At 35.6% G+C, this 23888-nt stretch overlaps 1 protein-coding gene across 1 annotated transcript in view; it reads right to left on the bottom strand.

Moving 5' to 3' along the window:
* SEMA3C (semaphorin 3C) overlaps positions 1–23888 on the bottom strand; it is a 226621-nt gene that overhangs the window by 82361 nt on the left and 120372 nt on the right. Inside the window, exons 4-5 of the mRNA XM_055420650.2 lie at positions 21176–21238; positions 12075–12194 (exon numbers count right to left, since the gene is read on the bottom strand). Coding sequence (XP_055276625.2) covers positions 12075–12194; positions 21176–21238 — 183 coding nt within the window. The remainder of the gene's footprint in view (positions 1–12074; positions 12195–21175; positions 21239–23888) is intronic.

The raw sequence follows: 23888 nt of genomic DNA, 5'->3' as shown, positions 1-23888 counted from the left end.
TCCAAGAAACCCAGAGAGTCCCTAACAGGATAAACCCAAGGCAAAATACTCCAAGACACATATTAATCAAATTAACAAAGATCAAACACAAAGAACAAATATTAAAAGCAGCAAGGGAAAAGCAACAAATAACACACAAGGGGATTCCCATAAGGATAACAGCTGATCTTTCAACAGAAACTCTTCAGGCCAGGAGGGAATGGCAAGACATACTTAAAGTGATGAAAAAAAGTAATTGACAGCCTAGATTACTATACCCGGCAAGGTTCTCATTCAAATATGAAGGAGAAATCAAAAGCTTTACAGACAAGAAAAAGCTGAGAGAATTCAGCATCACCAAACCAGCTCTCCAACAAATACTAAAAGATCTTCTCTAGACAGGAAACACAGAAAGGGTATATAAACTCAAAACCAAAAAAAAATAAAGAAAATGACAAAGGGTTCATACTTATCAATAATTGCCTTAAACATAAATGGGTTGAATGCCCCAATCAAAAGACAAAGGCTGGCTGAATGGATACAAAAACAAGACCCCCATATATGTTGTCTACAAGAGACCCACCTCAAAATGAGGGTCACATACAGACTGAAAGTGAAGGGCTGGAAAAAGATATTCCACACAAATAGAGACCAAAAGAAAGCAGGAGTAGCAATACTCATATCAGATAAAATAGATTTTAAAACAAAGGCTGTGAAAAGAGACAAAGAAGGAAACTACATAATGATCAAAGGATCAATCCAAGAAGAAGTTACAACAATTATAAATATTTATGCACCCAACATAGGAGCACCACAATATGTAAGACAATTACTAATAAGTATGAAAGGGGAAATTAACAACAACACAATAATAGTGGGAGACTTTAATACCCCACTCACACCTATGGATAGATCAACTAAACAGAAAATTAACAAGGAAACACAAACTATAAATGATACAATAGAACAGTTAGACCTAATAGATCTCTATAGGACATTTCACCCCAAAACAATGAATCTCACCTTTTTCTCAAGCTCACACGGAAACTTCTCCAGGATAGATCACATCCTGGTCCAAAATCTAGCCTTGGTAAATTCAAAAAAATTGAAATCATTCCAAGCATCTTTTCTGACCACAATGCAGTAAGATTAGATCTCAATTATGGGAGAAAAACTATTAAAAATGCCAACATATGGAGGCTGAACAACATGCTGCTGAATAATGAACAAATCATAGAAGAAATCAAAAGAGAAATCAAACTATGCATAGAAATGAATGAAAATGAAAACACAACAACCCAAAACTTCTGGGACACTGTAAAAGCAGTGCTAAGGGGAAGGTTCATAGCAATACAGGCACACCTCAAGAAACAAGAAAAAAGTCAACTAAATAACGTAACTCTACATCTAAAGAAACTAGAAAAGGAAGAAATGAAGAACCCCAGGGTCAGTAGAAGGAAAGAAATCGTAAAAGTTAGGGCAGAAATAAATGCAAAAGAAACAAAAGAGACCATAGCAAAAATCAACAAAGCCAAAAGCTGGTTCTTTGGGAAGGTAAATAAAATTTACAAACCACTAGCCAGACTCATCAAGAAACAAAGGGAGAAGAACCAAATCAATAAAATTAAAAATGAAAATGGAGAGATCACAACCAACACAGAAATACAAAGGATTATGAGAGAATACTATCAGCAATTACATGGCAATAAAATGAATAACTTGGAAGAAATGGACAAATTCTTAGAAAAGTACCACTTTCCAAAACTGAACCAGGAAGAAATAGAAAATCTTAACAGACCTATCACAAGCACAGAAATAGAAGCTGTAATCAGAAATCTTCTAGCAAACAAAAGCCCAGGTCCAGACGGCTTCACCAGCTGAATTCTACCAAAAATTTAGAGAAGAGCTAACGCCTGTTCTATTCAAACTCTTCCAGAAAATTGCTGAGGAAGGGAATCTTCCAAACTCATTCAATGAGGCCACCATCACCCTAATCCCAAAACCTTGTAAAGATGCCACAAAAAAAGAAAACTACAGGCCAATATCACTGATGAACATAGATGCAAAAATCCTTAACAAAATTCTAGCAATCAGAATCCAACAACACATTAAGAAGATCATACATCATGACCAAGTGGGCTTTTTCCCAGGAATGCAAGGATTCTTCAATATCCGCAAATCAATCAATGTTATACACCACATTAACAAACTGAAAAATAAAAATCATATGATTATCTCAATAGATGCAGAAAAAGCCTTCTACAAAATTCAACACCCATTTATGATAAAAACCCTCCAGAAAGTGGGAATACAAGGGACATACCTCAACATAATAAAAGCTATATATGACAAACCCACAGCAAACATTATCCTCAATGGTGAAAAACTGAAAGCATTTCCCCTAAAGTCAGGAACAAGACAAGGGTGCCCACTCTCACCACTACTATTCAACATAGTTCTGGAAGTTTTGGCTACAGCAATCAGAGCAGAAAAAGACATAAAAGGAATACAAATTGGAAAAGAAGTAAAGCTTTCACTGTTCGCTGATGACATGATCCTCTACACAGAAAACCCTAAAGACTCTACCAGAAAACTACTAGAGCTAATCAATGAATACAGTAAAGTTGCAGGATATAAAATCAACACACAGAAATACCTTGCGTTCCTATACATTAATAATGAGAAAATAGAAAGAGAAATTAAGGAAACTATTCCATTCACTGTTGCAACGAAAAGAATTAAATACTTAGGAATATATCTTCCTAAAGAAACAAAAGACTTGTACATAGAAAACTATAAAGCACTGGTGAAAGTAATCAAAGAGGACACTGATAGATGGAGAAATATTCTGTGTTCGTGGATTGGAAGATTAAATATTGTGAAAATGAGTATACTACTCAAAATAATTAATACATTCAATGTGATCCCTATCAAACTACCACCGATATTTTTCACAGAGCTAGAACAAATAATCTCACAATTTGTATGGAAATACAAAAAACCTCGAATAGCCAAAGCAATCTTGAGGAAGAAGAGTGGAACTGGGGGAATTAAAGGCTCTACTACAAAGCCACAGTCATCAAGACAGTATGGTACTGGCATAAAGACAGAAATATAGATCAATAGAACAAAATAGAAAGCCCAGAGATACATCCCCACACCTATGGACACCTTATCTTTGACAAAGGAGGCAAGAATATAAAATGGAGAAAAGACAGTCTCTTTAACAAGTGGTCCCGGGAAAACTGGTCAGCCACTTGTAAAAGAATGAAACTAGAACACTTCCTAACACTACACACCAAAATAAACTCAAAATGGATTAAAGATCTAAATGTAAGACCAGAAACTATAAAACTCCTAGAGGAGAACGTAGGCAAAACACTCTCCGACATAAATCACAGCACGATCCTTCATGATCCACCTCCGAGAATATTGGAAATAAAAGCAAAAATAAACAAATGGGACCTAAGTAAAATTAAAAGCTTCTGCACAGCAAAGGAAACCATAAGCAAGGTGAAAAGATAGCCTTCAGAATGGGAGAAAATAATAGCAAATGAAACAACTGACAAAGAATTAATCTCCAAAATATACAAGCAGCTCCTGCAGCTCAATTCCAGAAAAATAAATGACCCAATCAAAAAATGGGCCAAAGAACTAAACAGACATTTCTCCAAAGAAGACATAAAGATGGCTAACAAACACATGAAAAAATGTTCAACATCCCTCATAATCAGAGAAATGCAAATCAAAACCACAGTGAGGTACCATTTCACACCAGTCAGAATGGCTGCTATCCAAAAGTCTACATGCAATAAATGCTGGAGAGGGTGTGGAGAGAAGGGAACCCTCTTGCACTGTTGGTGGGAATGCAAACTAGTACAGCCACTATGGAGAACAGTGTGGAGATTCCTCAAAAAACTGGAAATAGAACTGCCATATGATCCAGCAATCGCACTCCTGGGCATACACACCGAGGAAACCAGAATTGAAAGAGATACATGTACTCCAATGTTCATTGCAGCACTGTTTATAATAGAGAGGACATGGAAGCAACCTAGATGTCCATCTGTAGACGAATGGATAAGAAAGCTTTGGTACATATACACAATGGAGTATTTTTCAGCCATCAAAAAGAATGCATTTGAATCAGTTCTAATGAGGTAGATGAAATTGGAGCCTATTATACAGAGTGAAGTAAACCAGAAAGAAAAACATCAATACAGTATACTAACGCATATATATGGAATTTAGAAAGATGGTAACCTTAACCCTGTATACGAGACAGCAAAGAGACATAGGTGTATAGAACAGTCTTTGGGACTCTGTGGGAGAAGGTGAAGGTGGGATGATTTGGGAGAATGTCACTGAAGCAGGTATATTATCATATGTGAAACGAATCACCAGTCCAGGTTCGACTCATGATACAGGATGCTCAGGGCTGGTGCACGGGGATGACCTGGAAGGAGGATATGGGGAGGAGGGAGGTGGGAGGGGGGTTTGGAAGGGGGAACTCATGTCCACACGGGGCGGATTCATGTCAATGTATGGCAAAACCAATCAATATATTATTGTAAAGTAATTAGCCTCCAAAAAAATAAATAAATGAATAAATAAAAACAAACTTCAAAACCAAAACCTCATAACAAAACCTTGTAACAAATTAAATATTTTAATTTCAAAAAAAAAGAAAACAAAGAAAATTCAAGCTCAACATTTTTGAGTATGGAATAAAAGGATCAAAACATTGTTTTAAGAAGATTGTACCTTATCTTGTTCTTTAAGAAGACGGAGAATGGTGGTTATAAAAACAGACACTGAATTCAAGAAAATAAATTTGTTTTCAACTGAGTAGTCTAGAAATTAGGGAATAATAATCTGACATGCTAGGATTAGGGTACTATGCATACTGGTTAGGGTAAGAGTGGTAAAGATACGAGAAGATCTGTAAAGTGAAAATAGAGCTTGACAATCAATAAATAATTGGATATAGTTCAAGAAGATGAAGAAAACAAAGTTGATTCTGAAGTTTTTACTTCTTAAAGAAAAACTACTTCATTTTTGTTATATTGAGCTTAATGTATTGCAGGAAATCTCTGAGGTAATGGGAAATCATAAAGCTTCAAAAGAATCACAGTGCTCTAGCATAGAAAGGTCCTATAACACAATGTTCTTTATGGATTGACTCCAAAGATGAGGAAAATATGGCTTTTCCAAGATCACACACAGATCAATAGTGACAAAAGCAAAATTCAGTCATGTCTGCTTTCCAAGAGGTATCATTTATATAATGTTGTTCAGCTGCTAAGTCACATCTGACTCTTTGCAACCCCATGAACTCCAGCACAAAAGGCTTCCCTGTACTTCACTATCTCACTGAATTTGCTCAAACTCATGTCCACTGAGTTGGTGATGCCATCCAACCATCTCATTCTCTGCACCCCCTTCTCCTCTTGCCCTCAATCTTTTCCAGCATCAGGGTCTTTTCCAATGAATTGGCTCTTTGCATCAGATGGCCAAAGGATTGGAGCTTCAGCTTCAGCATCAGTCCTTCCAATGAATAGTCAGGTTTTATTTCCTTTAGAATGGACTTGTTTGATCTCTGTGCTGTACAAGTATCTCTCAATCTTCTCCAGTCTGACAATTAGAAAGCATCAATTCTCTGGTGCTCAGTCTTCTTTATGGTCCAGCTCTCACATCTGCACATGACTACTGGGAAAACCATAGCTTTGACTATAAGGAACTTTGTCAGCAAAGTGATGTCTCTGCTTTTTAATAAGCTGTCTAGGTTTGTCAAAGTTTTCTTCCAATGAGCAAGCGTCTTTTAACTTTGTGGCTGTAGTCACAGTCTGCAGTGATCTTGGAGCTCAAGAAAACAGTCTGTCACTATTTCACCATGAAGTGATGGGACCAGATGTCTTGATATTTGTTATTTTGAATGTTAAGTTTTAAGCCAGCTTCTTCACTCTCCTCTTTCACCCTCATCAACAGGCTCTTTAGTTTCTCTTCACTTTCTGCCATTAGAGTGCTATTGCCTGCATATCTGAAGTTGTTGATATTTCTCCCAGAAAACTAGATTCCAGTTTGTCAGTCATCCAGACCAGCATTTTGCATGATTCACTCTGCAAAGAAACTAAATAAGCAGGGTGACAATATACAGGTTAGATGTACTCCTTTCCCAATTTTGAACCAGTTCCTTGTTCCATGTCAGGTTCTAATTGTTGCTTCTTGACCAGCACACAGGTTTCTCAGGAGGCAGGTAAGGTGGTTGGGGATTCCCATCTCTTTAAGAATTTTCCAGTTTGTTGTGATCTACACTTATGTATGGACATGAGTGTTGCATTATAAAGAAAGCTAAGCATTGAAGAATTGATGCTTTAACCTGTGGTGTTGGAGAAGACTTTAGAGAGTCCCTTGGACTTCAAGGATCCAACCAGATCTTTCCAGATCCAATCCTAAAGGAAATAAGTCCTCAATATTCATTGGAAGGACTGATGCTGAAGATGAAACTCCAATACTCTGGCCAGCTGATGCGAAGAACTGACTCATTGGAAAAGACCCTGATGCTGGGAAAGATTGAAGGTGGGAGGAGAAGGGGGCGACAGGGATGAGATGGTTGGATGGCATCACCGATGTGATGGAGATGAGTTTGAGTAAGCTCTGGGAATTGGGTGTTCTGCAGTCCATGGGGTGGCAAAGAGTTAGACACGACTGATCAACTGACCTGATCTGATCTGACAGTCAGAGGCTTTAGTGGTCAATGAAGGAGAAGTAGATACCTTTTTGGAATGCCTGTGCTTTTTCTATGATTCAGCAGATGTTGACAATTTGATCTCAGGTTCCTATGCCTTTTCTAAATCCAGTTTTTTATATCTGGAACTTCTCAGTTCACACACTGTTGAAGCCTAGCTTGAAGGATTTTGAGCATTATTTTGCTAGCATGTGAAATGAGCACAACTGTATGGTAGTCTGAACAATCTTTACCATTGCCTTTCTTTGGGATTGCAATGAAAACCAACCTTTTCCAGTCCTGTGGCCACTGCTGAGTTTTCCAAATTTGCTGGCATATTGAGTGCAGTACTTTTACAACCTCACCTTTTAGAATTTTAAATAGCTTAGCTGGAATTCCATCACATCCACTAGCTTGGGTTGTAGTGATGCTTCCTAAGGCCTACTTGACTTTGCACTCCAGAAGGTCTGGCTCTAGGGGAGTGATCACACCACTGTGGCTATCTAGGTCAATAAGATCTTTTTGTATAGTTCTTATGTGTATTCTTGCCACCTCTTCTTAATATCTGCTCCATCTTCATAACATTTCTCTCCTTTATTGCACCCAACTTTGCATGAAATGCTCCCTTAGTATCTCTAATTTTCTTGAAGAGATCTCTAGTCTTTACCGTTTTATTGTTTTCCTCTATTTCTCTGCATTGCTCACTTAAGAATGCTTTCTTATCTCTCCCTGCTGTTCTCTGGAACCCTGCACTCAGCTGGGTATATCTTTGCTTTCCTCTTTTGCCTTTAGCTTCTCTTCTTTTCTCAGCTATTTATAAGGCCTCCTCAGACAACCAATTTGTCTTCTTGCATTTCTCTTTTTTGGGAATGGTTTTGGTCATCATCTACTATATAATATTACAAACCTCTGTCCACAGTTCTTCAGGCACTCTGTCTACCCGATCTAATCCTTTGAATCTATTTGTTCCCCTCCACTGTATAATCATAAGGGATTTGATTCAGGTCATACCTGAATGGTCTAGTGGTTTCCCCTACTTTCTTCTATTTAAGGCTGAATTTTCCAAGGTGTTCATGATCACAGCCAGTCAGCCTCTGGTCTAATTTTTGCTGACTGAATAGAGCTTCTCCATCTTTGGCTGCAAAGAATACAATCAATCTGATTTCATTGTTGACCATCTGGTGACGTCCACATGTAGAGTAGTCTCTTGCATTGCTAAAAGAGGTTGTTTGCTATGACCAGTGTGTTCTCTTGGCAAAACTCTGTTAACTTTTGCCCTGCTTTATTTTGTACTCCAAGGCCAAACTTGCCTATTACTCCAGGTATCTTTGACATCCTACTTTTGAATTCTAATCCCCTATGATGAAAAGGGCATCCTTTTTTGGTGTTAGTTTTAGAAGGTTTTGTACATCTTCAAAAAACTGTTCATCTTCAGCCTCTTCAGGATTAGTGGTTGGGGCATAGACTTGGATTACTCTTTAAACAAATAATGATAAATGCTGGAAAAAATAAAATTTAGTAAACCTGTATGTGTAGCCAGAGTCACATACTGATTTGATGGTAATAGTGACAGTTGTCACTGCAGAAATTGAGGATATTGCGTAGGTATCACTTGTACTCCACTGACTTCTTTCTCCATTGCACAGCCTCATTGGGCTCACACAGTAGAGTCTACATCTTGAAATCACCAGGAAAGTATGTGGTAGACCCAAATAGTCACTAATTCAAGTACCCTGCAACCATTCTTCAAACTCATCTCCTAAGAACTCTATTTTTTACAATTCATCTTTCTTGTCCCTTCTTGCTTTCTCATAACCAGTTTATGGTCCATGTTTTTTAATCTTCTTTTTCTTTTTTTTGTGAAAAATTGTTAATTTCCTTCATTCTGTGATTTTCATTGCACCCACAACCTGTAAACACATGTCTATCTACTTTCTTCATACTTGCCTCCAAACTTCTAAGCATTTTGCAAAGGTGATCCAACAAGGTACATTCAAAATAGTATAGATTTGTGATCATAACTTAAAATGAATCCTCTATACTTTTTGTATCTTCCAAAGGTACTATGCCAACTGGTTCTTCCATTAATAACTTCAAACCAATGCCACTATTGTCAAATCTCCCAATTTATTCTCAGCTCATATGACTGACATGTTGTTGAGAAAGTGAAGTCCTTAAATGAGACATCTTGAGTTCATCACTACCAAATACACACACTACCAAAAACTATAAACTAATGCATCCACTAATACATAGAGGAAATATTTCTCTTACTCTAAGGCCAATCCTTTCACCAACGTTTTAGATCCTATCTTACTCAGTCTTCTTAGGCATACTTATGTATACTTTCCATTATCCTTACTCTTTAATTTTATTAACTAGATCCTTTACAATATCATTTCAACAACTCCTTCAGTTCTTAAACAGTACTCTTCTTGAGAATCACATTTCTTAGAGACTAACATACATTTGTCATCACTTCTGACTTCTTACTTGCTTCTCAATCCATTTCAGTAGGGCATCCAACCTCAGTTGCTTTACTGAAAATCTTTTTGACAAGATCCCTGATGCCTATCATATATACAATTCAGCACTTATATTTTTAGACGTCTTTCTTGGATCTCAATGGTATTTGAGGTTGTTGCTCACTTGTATCTTTTTATAATGACTTGTCTTTGTTCTCAGTACCAACACATGCTTGTTTTTTTTTTCCTCTCCTCTAGTTTCTTAGTCTTTTTTTGGAGATTCCTTTTTCTCCATTTGGCTATTTAAATTTAGGAGCTCTTCAAGTTTCAATCATAGTCACTCTTCTCTTTTCACACTATATTCTTCTTACACCATTAAACTTACACTTTGTTTGGGCTTCAGTTACTCTTATAAGATAATTACTCAAACATTTATATAGCCAACTTTATATTCAGTAGCCTACTTGATATTTCTACTTGTATTTTTCAATAGCATCTCAGACTCAAAAGAATCATATCCAGGCTAACAAACAAAATGAACAACAGAAGAATCAATGTAATACAAAATAAAAGTGACAGCATAAATCTGTTCATGATACTTCCTGCTTAAGATTGCAGTTGCTTCTCCTTTGACACAAGACAAAGATCAGTATCCAAAAGGTAGCTTACAAGTTCTGACATGATTTTTTCTGCCATTATTCTTATTAAATGAATACATCTTTGTAGACTGAATCGACAAGAGGAAAAAATAGGACCAGAAAGACAGTACATGGTGAAAGATCAGGAAAAAAGATATAGCAAAATATCCCATGGCCAAAGATGTCAATAAAGGTGCTGAAAAATAGAGGGCATTACATGTTGTAGATTGGTCTAGGAGAAAGCATGCTGATTAGGTGAGTCAATATGATCACTGAGAGTCCTGGTTGTGAGGAAAGAGTTTTAATTAGTAGGTGAAAATTAAATTCAGATTAGGAAGATTTAATGCAAGATAGGGAAAATAGGAATTTAAAAGCTGAAAATATAGTTTACTAGTCCAAGAAGTTTTGTTATAAAGTAAAAGAGAGAGAAAGGAGAGGGTAAAAAAAAAAATCACAGGAAGGGAAACCTATTGTTAAAGAAGAGAAAAAGAATAAATGCAAGGGAAAAGGAAAGAAGATGTAAAACAGTGATGAAGGCTAAAGATTAAATAACTTTACTGGTAAGAAAATGCACAGCTATTCTTCTGACATGAGGAAAAACTACAATAAGATGAATAAAAATAAAAGTTTGGTGATTAATTTGCTTTAAAAAGCACAAGGAATAAATTGAATGCCTGTGATATTCTTCATTATTCAAAGTCAAAGTTATCAGATTGATGAGTGGCAGCATCAGGGGCTTAAACAGTATTCACTTATGGGAACTGATACTATGGATGCATCTGATAAAGTCAGCCAGAGATGAGATGTAACATTCTAAGATTGCACAGCAAAATTAACCAATAATTGTTTATTATTAATGTTTTATTCATTATTTAAAGTCATCATTTACTTGTGTTGCTTTATTTTTTTTTCCAAAAACAGAAGACAGTGGATAAAAGAGAAGAACTTTGTTAGGAATTTATGCAGCAAGAACTATAGACTCTTTGAGAGGCATCACTGAAGGCTCTAGGGAAGCACTGACTCGGTTTCACAATATAATGGAAGGGCCATAGAGTCTAATAAAGGTATGTGATGTTCCAAATGTCAAGCAGGGTTATATAATATCCTTTGAGAACCAACAAATTGCTGTTAGACAGACAGGTAAAAAGGTTGTGGACAGTGTCTCAGAAATAAAATGTAATACTTAATGATGTTTCACCCTAACCCTCATTTTCAAAGTGGTTTCAAGTATAAGAGACATGCCGTATCTTAGTACAAACGGGATGTTAGCAGTAAGTACTGTCTCTGATCACTACAAAATACAATGTTAGTGATGAATATTTAGAACTCTCTCAAAATATAATGTTCTGCATTATGGTCTTTTATTTTAAACTAAATAAAATAAACACAGTAGCTGTTTGATAAAACTGTGCATTTTGTATCTGTAGTATTAATTACATATTATAGATATGTAAATATGATGTGGAAAAATACTGACTTAAGATGACTATTAAGTAAAACATATAAAACTTAAAATTTTATAACCCTTTTCACACTTAAATATGCTCTTAAGATATTATTTAAAGAGATTAATTAATGGAAATGCTTCCCCTTTGACACATATTTTTTGAAGTGAGACTGAAGTAGTTCTTATTTAGTAAAGTGATTAAAAATTATTTCATGCTGGTTTTCCAAGAGATTATTTTTTTCGACTGACTTTCCAATTAAGGCTTGAAGTGTATGTTGGGCAATTTATACATGGGAAAATGATTTTACTTAAAAATCTGTGCTCTGAGAAGTGCTATGCTATCATTGGCCTGTACAGTGGCTGCACACCCTTCTCAGTGGAGTGTCTGACAGACTGCAGATGTCTGGGGAAGTAGTTTATTTAATCAATTGATCACAGACCTGTGGTTCTAATGACAAGCTCAACATAGCCAACTGTACTCTTCTAAGAAGCATAGATTTTCTTTAAGAATTTTAATATTTCATATCATCTTGAACCACTTGTAAACATCCCACTTTGGGATCAAATATTATCAATACCTTACACTCTAAGTAATTATGAAATCACACCATCTCCTTTCTTTATTTTCTGCAGCTTGAACATTTAGTTGAAGGAAAAAGGCTACAATATAAGTAACCTGGCAAATAGGAACCAAACATATTTTGTGTTTAAAGGGCTTGAAATTTTTTATGGCCACTAATTATATTTCCAAGTTTTTACTGTTTTAAGAAATCTTTGACACTAACATCAAAATAAGAATGAATAATTGTTACACTTACCTCTGATCTCCTCCCTCTGTTCAAATAAGCACAGACTGGGCTGAAAGCACCACTCCCACAGACGTATAAATGTGTGCGGTTGAAAGTCTGAATTACACGGACAAAGTTCCCGCAGCCATGCTAAAAGAAAAGGAAAACTGAGCAGTTAGTAACCCAATGACTTTTATTGCTGTTTCTAAGTATTACTGTGACATTTTGCTATACGTTTTTCTTTATGCCCTAACTTTTTAATTAGTTAGGAGATAACAAGAGAACATGGTTTATTCCATGGTGTCTTTTAGGAGGAAGGTTGTATAACAGATGATGAGTAAAATGATATGTCTCTCATATTTCAGTATTTTTTATATTGGGTATGTTCTGAAATTTTATGAACTTACTCTTTATCTGAGAAAGCTCAGAAACTGAAAAGTATACCAAAATGTTTCTCAATTTTTCGTCAAAACATTACACACACACACACTCACCCATGTTATATAAAACATGTGAATGAATTGTGCTTATAGAAGGTCCATCGTGTTATCATTAGTTACAGTGGCAAACACTATTAGCCTTCACAATGGGGAGAATAAGACAAATGTTACACAAATGCCAGCACTGTTGCTTTCTATGAAAAATAACGGAATCATCATCTCTCTGCTCTTGGTCCCCTAAAATACTTTCTTCTTTTCCAAATCTCCTTTCTCACCTGCTCCCAGTCCAACCATTGGAAAGGCTGTCATTTATTCACTCAATGAAATGCAAAATGATTATGGTGATTATTAGCTGATTATGACCTTTCAAGAAATACATAAATGTGGTCAGCACCAAATGCAGAGCTCAGTGACTGAATTAACCATTACATGTTCTATACTTACAGGGTCACTATCCTTTGCTGAGTACACATTAATCAAGCCTGAGGCTTAATATTGTTCCCTTCACAAAGTCATTGTTCTAGCAATGTTTAATAATATTATACATTAGAGACAAACATTTTTATAAATAAATATGTCAGACAGTGGTTTTCCGATGGGTGTTCATACGGTGTATTTTTCTCTTCTAGGTACCACATACTTTACTAATATTTTATAATGCACATTTATTATTTATATTATTAAAAAGTTTAAAAAACTTTGCCAAAATTTAATTTAAAGTCAATATTATTTCATGTTTTCTCATCATTTTCTCCTTTTATACTCATTATTACTTGCCAGCAAATATATGCTTATTTTCATATGCAGTAATTGTATACATATATATGTTTCTGTTATGGATTTTTATTATTAAATAATCAGTCATCAACTCTGCTGTTAAATTAAATCTTACAGAGCAGACTATATTCTTTATTTTTATTTTAAGACATTAAGAATTTTTAACTATATACTGTCACTGTATCTTGACACCTGTTTATAGAGGTGCCTAGAAACTGATTACATACTAAAGTTGAAATGTGTTTCTCTGGAGAAAAATCATAGATGAAGTATGGTGTATATACAGTATGTCTATGTTTAAAGGTATATGTGAGCAATGAAATTTGTGTTTATTTTTTTCACATCCAAGTTCAGTCATTCTGAGATTCTGTACATAATATTTTCCTGTAAAACATGATTTTGATTCAATTCTATTAGTAAGAGGTTATGTCTGTTTCATCTTGAGGTTTGCAGATTTTTCCATTATGAATTATTGGTATTGGGATAAAGGAAGAAATCACTAATATCTCTTTTACACCTCAAATACAGATTATACTTGTTTCATGTATATGCTTATGTCTACATATAAGTTATATACATGTATTTATTATGGCTACTATTTTTGAAAATTTATTATGCACTAGACACGAGAACAATCATTTTATATACTTAACCTCTTTTACTTTCCAGGAAGATTGATTTTTTACCTTTAGAGATCACATTTATTCAGCAAACTATGTATATTCACTTGGGTTTTCAACTCAACCCCTTTTAGAAGCACAAAATTTAGATTTTGTTTAGTTAACTTGCCTGAGGTCATATACCTAGAAACAGGTAAAGCAGATTTTCAAACACAAATGTGTTTAACATTGAATCTTGCACTTTTAACCACTTTACAATTTGCCATTTGGTAAGAACCCCACAGTTGTTAGATGGAAGTTTTTATAACAGTTGCTAATATTTACAGGTTGTTTTTAATCTTCCCAGCAATGTTCCAATTAAAATATTTAGTCTCATTAGTGATGAGGAAATTGAGTCCCCCAAAAACGTTAAATGAAGTGTTATAGGTTTAATAAGTAACTCAGGTATGAATTTGAATATGTCTTAAATATGGTTGTCATCTACCATGAAGCACCGTAGGCTTCCCTGGTGGCTCATATGGTAAAGAATATTCCTGCAGTGCAGGAGACCCAGGTTCGATCCTTACGTCAGAAAGATTCCCTTGAGAAGGAAATGGCTACCCACTCCATTATTTTTGCTTGGAGAAATCCATGGACAGAGGAGCCTGGCGGGCTACAGTCTATGGGGTCCCAAAGAATCAGACACGATTGAGTGACTAAACATTAAACATGAAGGCAAATTCCCATACTATCTGATGATGCTTTACTGTGCTCTTCCAAACCCTCTTCCAAGGAAAAACATAAAAGGAAAAATAAATCAGTCGCTTTAATTATTGAAAATCATTTTCTAGGTCCGTTCTGTTCCCATTGTACTTAGTTTCTATCCACATTATTTCTGAAGTAGACTACTGCAGTAGTGCCAACTCCATCCAGAAAATATTTGTTTACTGAACTCATTCTGTGCAAGCATTGTATATGGTGCTAGCAACACTGAAATAAATAGATTCAATTCCCATTTTCAGGGCAAGGAGAACATATACATCGGGCTGTAGCAGATGTTATAAGGTTATTTTTTTCAAAATGTGCTATACAAGGAAAGAAGAGAAAATGAGTAATACTGAACTGGGTATAAAGGTTTGAGAGTGAATGTCATCTGAGCTGTAATTTGCAGAATAAGCTACAGATTTTCACAGGCAAAAGCAGAAGAAAGGGACATTCCAACAGAAAACAGCATGAACAAAAAAAACTGAAGGCATGACAGTGTAGGCTTTAGTTGGAGATTAGTGTCTAGAGGGTATACAGGATTACTATGTGATGAAACTAGACAGGCAATTAGAACTGGACTATCATCGTGCTGTAGGATGATGGGCAGCAGAGCGTGAATTCTCAGAGCCAGATGACTTAGGTGCAAACTCTGATTTTATCTTTTACTAGCTGTTTGAGCTTGAGATACTTGCCTCTCTATGCTTCAATCTTCTCTGTAAATGGTGATGATAATATTTGTTGAAAGCAGTATACCACTAAAGCACTTGGAACAGTGTGTGGCACATAATAAATATACCCAATGTTAGGTATCAGATGTTTTCATATATATTTTCAGTTCCAACTATCAGTACAAACCCTGTGTAGTGGACAGAAATTGTCCTGCATAAAGTTTAGTACAGGTCCTGCCCACAATAGACATCCATAAAAGGTTAGTGGAATGAGACATATTAGGGAAATTCAATACTGTGGATGCTTTCTTTTTATTGCTTAATTCTCTTTCAAAACTATTTCAAGGTATAAAACTAAATGAAAAATGAAACTTCTAACATTATGGAGAATATAATACCATTTAATGTATATGTATACATATAAACACATACATACATACGTATATATATACTAAAATGCTGGAAGACTATACCTCAAATTTTTAAGTTACCAAGTTTGGGTAGTATTTGTTTTATTTATTTAACAGCGTGTGCTAACTATGTCGGAGAAGGCAATGGGAAGCCACTCCAGTACTCTTGCCTAGAAAATCCCATGGATGGAGCAGCCTAGTAGGCTGCAGTCCGTGGGGTCGTTAAGGGTCGGACACGAATGAGCGACTTCACTTTCACTTTCCACTTTCACGCATTGGAGAAGGAAATGGCAACCCACTCCAGTGTTCTTGCCTGGAGAATCCCAGGGATGGGGGAGCCTGGTGGGCTTCCATCTATGGGGTCACACAGAGTCAGACACGACTGAAGGGACTCAGCAGCAGCAGCAGCAGCTAACTATGTGCTATGTATTGTTCTAAGCTCTCTGCAAATGTTAATTCACTAATCCCCTTAGTAACTCAATAAGGTAGGTTTTATGTGTGTATCTAGAATACAGATAAGAAAAATGAGGCACAGAGAGGTAATAAGCACTGTTTTGTGTTGCTCTCTATGAGCTCTTCTGGGCCGTCAAAGATTTCTGTGTTGAACAGGTATCAGTTGTATAACTTTAAAATAGATATTTTTTAAAAAGTATGTCTTGGAGCTAAGATTAATAGGGCTTTAAAAATATTGACTCGTCATGGTCCATACTACATTTTTTCTTCTTGGTCTGGGGAATGTATCAAGGTATTTTGATATATGTATTTCTAAAGAAAGTACATTTTCAAGTAGTTTAGGGTCCTCTGGTCACAGAAACATGGAAACTGATATTCTACAATTAATAAATCAAATTTGACCTTGTGCATATGTAATGTATATAGGTCTAAATATATGTATTCCTGCTTAATTTTTAAATCATCTCTTACAGTATTTACTTAGCACATTCATTATATCCTATCTCACTGGATATGTTTGACAGCATGTGCTGTTATTTAGGGCTCAACTTATTTATAGTATTAAGAAAATATTGACATTTGGAAATAAATAGAGCATGTAGGAATGTAAATAAATAGGGACAGAAAATGAAATCGGGAGGTAAGTTATACTCTCTTTAGCTGAGGTAGAAAATAAGCTATATTTCTACCACGATATTTTATTTTATTTATAAACATTAGTTTATGATATAGTATTACTATGATATTACCTGGGGTCAAATTTCAAATTATATTGAATTCTTTTCTAATGAATGAACATTATTTTTATAACTTTAGTTAAAATTTGATACAAGTAAAAAATATAAGAAGTAAAGGATGTTTGTACGCTTTTTGATTGCTATAGAAGTAGGAAATCTGTTACTAGGTTATGCTTTATTTAGTAGACAACTAATATAATATTTTAAAGTAAAACATTAATTTAACCACCATATATCTTTAAAATTATACATAATGAATTTATAAATTTAGTAATCTAAGGGCATTAATAACTCATTATCCAACCTGAGACAATGACTTGGAATAGATTCCCATGCTTCCTGCTTCCATTTCTGTTTTTTCCAGATCTTGTTTAAATTTTATGAAGTGCCTAGATACAGATCTGGGCATGAGAGATAATGATACTTACTACCTGGCATTTCCAACCACTAAAAATGCAGCAAAATAAGTTCTAGAAGGTTTCAAGTGCACATGCAGGGAGGGGCAGCTAGTCTAGTTCTCGGTGGTAAGAGAAGATTCTCCAGAGAAGTGACATCTGAAATGTCATTTAAAAGGTTGTGTAGATGATCCCCAGGCTAAAAAGATGGGAAGGTAATTGCTCCTTGGAAGAAAAGCTATGACAAACCTAGACAGCATATTAAAAAGCAGAGACGTTAGTTTGCTGACAAAGGTCCGTATAGTCAAAGCTATGGTTTTTCCAGTAGTCATGTTTGGATGTGAGAGTTGGACTATAAAGAAGGCTAAAAGCTGAAGAATTGATGCTTTTGAACTTTGGTATGGCGCTGAATAAGACGCTCGAGAGTTCCTTGGACTGCAAGGAGATCAAAACTGTCAATCCTAAAGGAAATCAATCCTGAATACTTATTGGTAGGACTGATACTGAAGCTCAAGTTCCAATACTTAGGCCACCTGATGTGAAGAACTCACTCATTAGAAAAAACTCTGATGCTGGGAAAGATTGAAGGCAGGAGAAGGGGATGACAGAGGATGAGATGGTTGGATGGCATCACCGACTCAAAGGACATGAATTTGAGCACGTTCTGGAGATGCTGAAGGACAGGGAAGCCTGGCGTGATGCAGTCCATGGGGTCACAAAGCACTGGACATGACTGAGTGACTGAACAACAACAAATCAAACAAGAATGAAGTCACCTGAAGCCTGTACCAAAGGCTGAAAGAGGGAAAGGGTACAACTTGTTTGAATCTCAGTATCACTGAAATAAAAAGGGGAAAAGTTAACATAAGACCTAACAGCTGCCACCAAATCGATCAAATTTTTCATAAATACCCCACCTGTAATGAATTTTTCTTTGTCTTTTGTGTGTATTCTTAGCATTTATCATAATCTCCCTGGAGAGGTGGCATGTTTCATCAACTAAGAGCAAGAGATCTAGAGCCATATGTGCTTGAGCCAGACCGAGGCCTCTCACTTGTTAGTAGTGCAGCTTTGGGTAAATTCCTCATTCTCTCAGAGATTCAGTTTATCTATCTTAAAAATGAGGATGATGACAAGGCCCATGTTGTAGCACTGTCACAAGGATTAAAATAAAACACTTAGAATAGCACCCGGCCCATTCTATCAGGTATTGGCTAATATTAGTTGATAATTACTGTATATATGTCTCATCATCTCCAGTATATTGTAAAGACTCTTAAAGGTAGGAATTGCACTTTAATTACCTCTGGTTTCTTCACAATATCTAACTGATTTGTACAAATTAAAATAATCAGCTCCTGCATTAAAAAAAATGAAATATTAAGTAATTAGATGATATTTATTTCAAAAGAACCAAAAGATTCTTAAATATTTGGTTTCATGAGAAGTATGATTAAAATACGTTGTTTGTTCTACAGAACTTCTATTTAATTATCATTCTTCTACCGCTAATATCTTGACTAAAAAACACTGTTTATAAGAACCTCACATGTATTAATGAGATGAATTTGTTAACATTCTCCTCTCTTGCAAAAAACAGAACATACATTTGAAATTCAGTTTGATTTTTATTTCCAAGGACCCAACAATGTTGACTCTACTACAACTCTCTACCAGTCACATCTGCTATATATATTAATTGGCTGTTTGGCAAAATATAAAGATATTCATGGATGATATCACACCATGATAAACTATGGAAAAAGATAAGCAGGTATTAATAGCTTCATCTAAAGACCTTTAACTATAAGAAAGCAAATAGCAGAGCATTTCTTCCGTGCCAAAGGGAAAAAGGAATTAAGTGACTTAACTAAGATTGCAGCCAGGAAATTAAAAGATGCTTACTCCTTGGAAGGAAAGTTATGACCAACCTAGATAGCATATTAAAAAGCAGAGACATTACTTTGCCAACAAAGGTCCGTCTAGTCAAGGCTATGGTTTTTCCCATGGTCATGTATGGATGTGAGAGTTGGACTGTGAAGAAAGCTGATCGCCGAAGAATTGATGCTTTTGAACTGTGATGCTGGAGAAGACTCTTGAGAGTCCCTTGGACTGCAAGGAGATCCAACCAGTCCATCCTAAAGGAGATCAGTCCTGGGTGTTCATTGGAAGGACTGATGCTAAAGCTGAAACTGCAATACTTTGGCCACCTTATGCGAAGAGTTGACTCACTGGAAAAGGGTCTGATGCTAGGAAGAATTGGGGGTGGGAGGAGACGGGGACGACAGAGAATGAGATGGCTGGATGGCATCACCGACTCGATGGACATGAGTTTGAGTGAACTCCGGGAGCTGGTGATGGACAGGGAGGCCTGGTGTGCTGTGATTCATGGGGTCGCAAATAGTCGGACACGACTGAGTGACTGAACTGAACTGAACTGAAGATTCTTAAGAAAATCAACAACATTTTTTGCAAAGAGAATGTGCAAAGGAATCTAAATTCTACATATTCTGCCTATTGCAGTTTGTATGAATGGAAAAAAAAAACTGAACAAAAAACAATTAAATACAGTAACTGTGGCCACAGGATATTATTGTGACAAAAGATGAGACATGTTCGTATATGCATCCATGAGTTAAATCTCTACATTAGAGAATTAAAATAGTTTACTTCCTGTAAAATTATTGGAATAATAGCTTAAGGGAACCAAAAAAGTTATTTTTTCACAACATTAAGCTTCATTCTACTACTGGTTTCCTAGAAGGCAACTGCAATATACTCTTTTGAATGTTTCTTTCACATTTTTCTGGATTTTTTCCTTTTTGATTGTGGTTCACAAATCCTATGGGTAGCAAATATGCTCCAGTGAGCTCCTGTCCATTTTGAATTTTCTCTTAAAGGTGAATTATGAAACTGAAATAATAAAACCCTGAGCTGAGTCACTCCTGATAAGCACTCTTGCCAAAACACCATCTGGTGATACCTGAAGATCTTCTGTGGCCCTGCCTTATGGCACGTTTTTTCAGAACCTTGTATTGATACCTAAACTGAATCAATAAATATAAAAGTTTAAGTTCCACACTTCTTCTTACACAAGGAAGAAGTCTGAGACAAGAGGTGAAATGAATATAAGCTTCATTATAAACGTTAAATGTGGCAAACAGATCTTACATGCTGCAAGCATGGCAAAAATAAACAAACAAAAAAACCAACAAAAACCGTTAAATGACTTATGCACTTAAAGAGTTGATCCATTTTTTAAATAATATTCAAGAATAATTTAATGTGTCCGTTTCAGCAAGCTATTTGTAGAAATAAATATAGATTTATTCCTTGACTCTCTGTATGAAATCTCACCTAAATGAATACATTTTTTAAAAGTGTTACACACTGAACACTTACTTATGCTTATATCCGTCTTGATTTTTGTTTCTGTGGTTATTTTTAATTAACAAAGATACCAGTCATTACTGGTGATTTATACCTCTGGAATGTGCTGGCTAACCATAACCCTTTGCCGAGAATCTTTCTTTGGAAAAGCCCACAACGTATTTGGGAGCTACTCCAGACACTTGAATTATCATTATTTTAGCAGCATGCTGAGAATTCTGAAGGTTGGATCCACTTTGAACAGGGGTTATTACTAAAATCCATCATGAAAAGTGTCAGGGTGCAATAATAAAAGCAAAGCAGGAAATTTTTACCCAGTCAGGAATTCCTAAGTTACAGTGTTTAAGAGTTCCAATCACTTTGTATTTACATTTTTTACCGTATGTCCTGCAGAGGATTCAGTACACCAACACCCTTTGTCTCACTCTTGGCTGCACTCAAAGTACATGAATTCAAAGACCAAATATTTAAGTTTTGGATTTTTTTTAAGCACTCACTGTGGGATCTTTGCCAGCCATTTTGCACTCTTCGACTTTGATAGCAGATGCTGGCCAGAAAACCTGCTCAGAAAGGAAAACAAAGGTTGCATAATCTCATTTGTACATATGACAGCCCAATGTTCTTCATTTACTTTATGCTAACAGATATTTTAAAGTTATTTCTATATTTATATTTCAAAATTCTTATTTCATTTATGAATTCAAGCTAATGAAGGTTTTATTACTTTATTCTGGCAATTATACTTTTGTTTCTTCCATGAATTTTTCCTTTAACAAGTCTTTCTATGATAAGTGACCATTTACTAATAGTACACATTTTCAAATTATTATTAATATGCACAGTATAATGTATATTCCCCTCCTTCTGATTTACAGTACACTTTTCACAACTGGTCATATCACAGTGAATTTATGTTCATAATGCTATCTCATTTTTTTCAGTAAACCACAGAGTTAGGCTGGTAGATTTACCTGAAACTAGGTACTTCAACAACTAAAATGACTCAAATAAGGACTCTCTCTAACATACTGTGACAGCATTCTAAGTTGTTGTAGCCTTGGATTAGGGCTGGTGGGGATGATTTTTTTTTAATTGTCATGTTAAAATAACAGATTCAGAAGTCTCCTTGTTGTAACAAATTTATAATTAATCTACTTTTATTTCTTTACTCCAATGAACCTCATTTTAATTCCTTACTGTGAAATATTTAGGTTGGTGCAGAGGTAATTGTGGTTTTGCACTGTTGAAATTTGCTGTTTAACATCAGAATATCACAAATAAATGTGGATATATTGTACATTTCAACGCACATTTTTGTTTTATTTTTTTTGGCTAATGACTTATTACTTACTTTTTATTTTATGTGTATTTTAGACTATGGAATGGAGAAGGAAATGGCAACCTACTCTAGTATTCTTGCCTGGAGAATCCCAGGGACAGAGGAGCCTGGTGGGCTGCTGTCTATGGGGTTGCACAGAGTCGGACATGACTGAAGTGACTTAGCAGCAGCAACAGACTATGGAAATAATATTATACAAAAAGCAAATTTGAGTGATTTTCTAATTAAATTTCAAAATCAGTTGTAAAGCAGCAGAAACAACTTGCAACAACAACAATGCATTTGGCCCAGGAACTACTAATGAACATACAGTGCATTGGTGGTTCAAGAATTTCTGCAAAGGAGACGAGAGCCTTGAAGATGAGGAGCATGGTGCCTGGCCATCGCAAGTTGACAACTACGAATTGAGAATCATCACTGCAAATTGACAGTGACCAATTGAGATCCATCATTGAAAGTGATCTTCTTACAACTACATAAGAAGTTGCTGAAGAACTCAATGTCGATCATTCTAAGGTTGTCTGGCATTTGAAGCAAACTGGAAAGGTGAAAAAGCTTGAGGGTGCCTCATGAACTCACCGCAAATAAAAAAAAATCGTTGTCTTGAAGTGTTTTCTTCTCTTTTCTGTGCAACAACAACAAATCATTTCTTGATTAGATTGCAACATGTGATGAAAAGTGGGTTTTATATGACAACTGGTGATGACTAGCTCAGTAGTTGGACCGAGAAGAAGCTCCAAAGCACTTCCCAAAGCCAAACTTGCACCAAAAAAAAAAGGTCATGGTCACTGTTTGGTAGTCTGCTGCTGGTCTGATCTGGTATAGCTTTCTGTATTGTGCCAAAACCAATACATGTGAGAAATAGGCTCAGCAAATCGATGAGATGCACTGAAAACCGCAACTTCTGCAGCTGACATTGGTCAAAGAAAAGGCCCAATTCTTCTCCACAACAATGCCTGACCATGTCACACAACCAATGCTTCAAAAGTTGAATGAATTGGGCTACAAAGTTTTGCCTCATCTGCCGTATCTACCTGATCTCTCATCAACTGACTAAAACTTCTTCAAACATCTAGACAACTTTTTGTATGGAAAATGCTTCCACAACCAGCAGGAGGTAGACAATGCTTTCAAAGAGTTTGTTAAATCCTGAAGCAGAGGTTTATATGCTACAAAAATAAACAAATTTACTTCTTGTTGCCAAAAATGTGTTGATTATAATGGTTCCTATTTTGATTAATAAAGATGTGTTGGAACCAGTTTTAATAACTTAAAATTCATAGTCTGAAACCACAATTACATTTGCACCAACCTAATACAATGAAATAGTTAACCCTTGAACAACTTGCTGGTTAGGCACACTGACCTTATATTCCAATTCCACATCTAAAGATTCAATCAACCATGTAATATGTAGTATTTATAACCCTCAAAAATCTGCATGTAAGTGGACCCATGCAGTTCTAATCCCTGCTGTACAGGCCACACTTGTTCACAGAACAGTGAATTTAATAATTGTGTTCCTTTCAAGGCTGTCTTGGACTACATACAGATGACAAGGTATGTATCCTTTAAACTAACCATTTTTCTTGCTACACTCCATGCTTCTCTTTTTTGCTCTTGATGTATGTATACACGGGAAGTATTTTCTCACTTAGTTTCAAGTTTTAGATGGTTAAAAACTATGAAAGTAGCCATGGAGAAATGAATTTATTATATTTTCAGTCCTTGAAATAAGTACTAACTTTCAACTATTTATTGACATGTGGCCTGTTCTAATGAAATTCATAATTTTTTTGTCATATTTGAAATTTTTAAAGAACAAGGCATCTAGGAATTCAGCAGTGGCCTCATGAAAATGATAAACTTAC

This window comes from Moschus berezovskii, chromosome 3, assembly GCF_049115385.1.
Source record: "Moschus berezovskii isolate FMDL1 chromosome 3, NW_MosBer_1.0, whole genome shotgun sequence".
In the NCBI taxonomy this organism is placed as follows: domain Eukaryota; kingdom Metazoa; phylum Chordata; class Mammalia; order Artiodactyla; family Moschidae; genus Moschus; species Moschus berezovskii.
The sequence above is the reverse complement of the archived record's forward strand: the minus strand, read 5'-3'. Positions and strand labels throughout refer to the sequence as shown.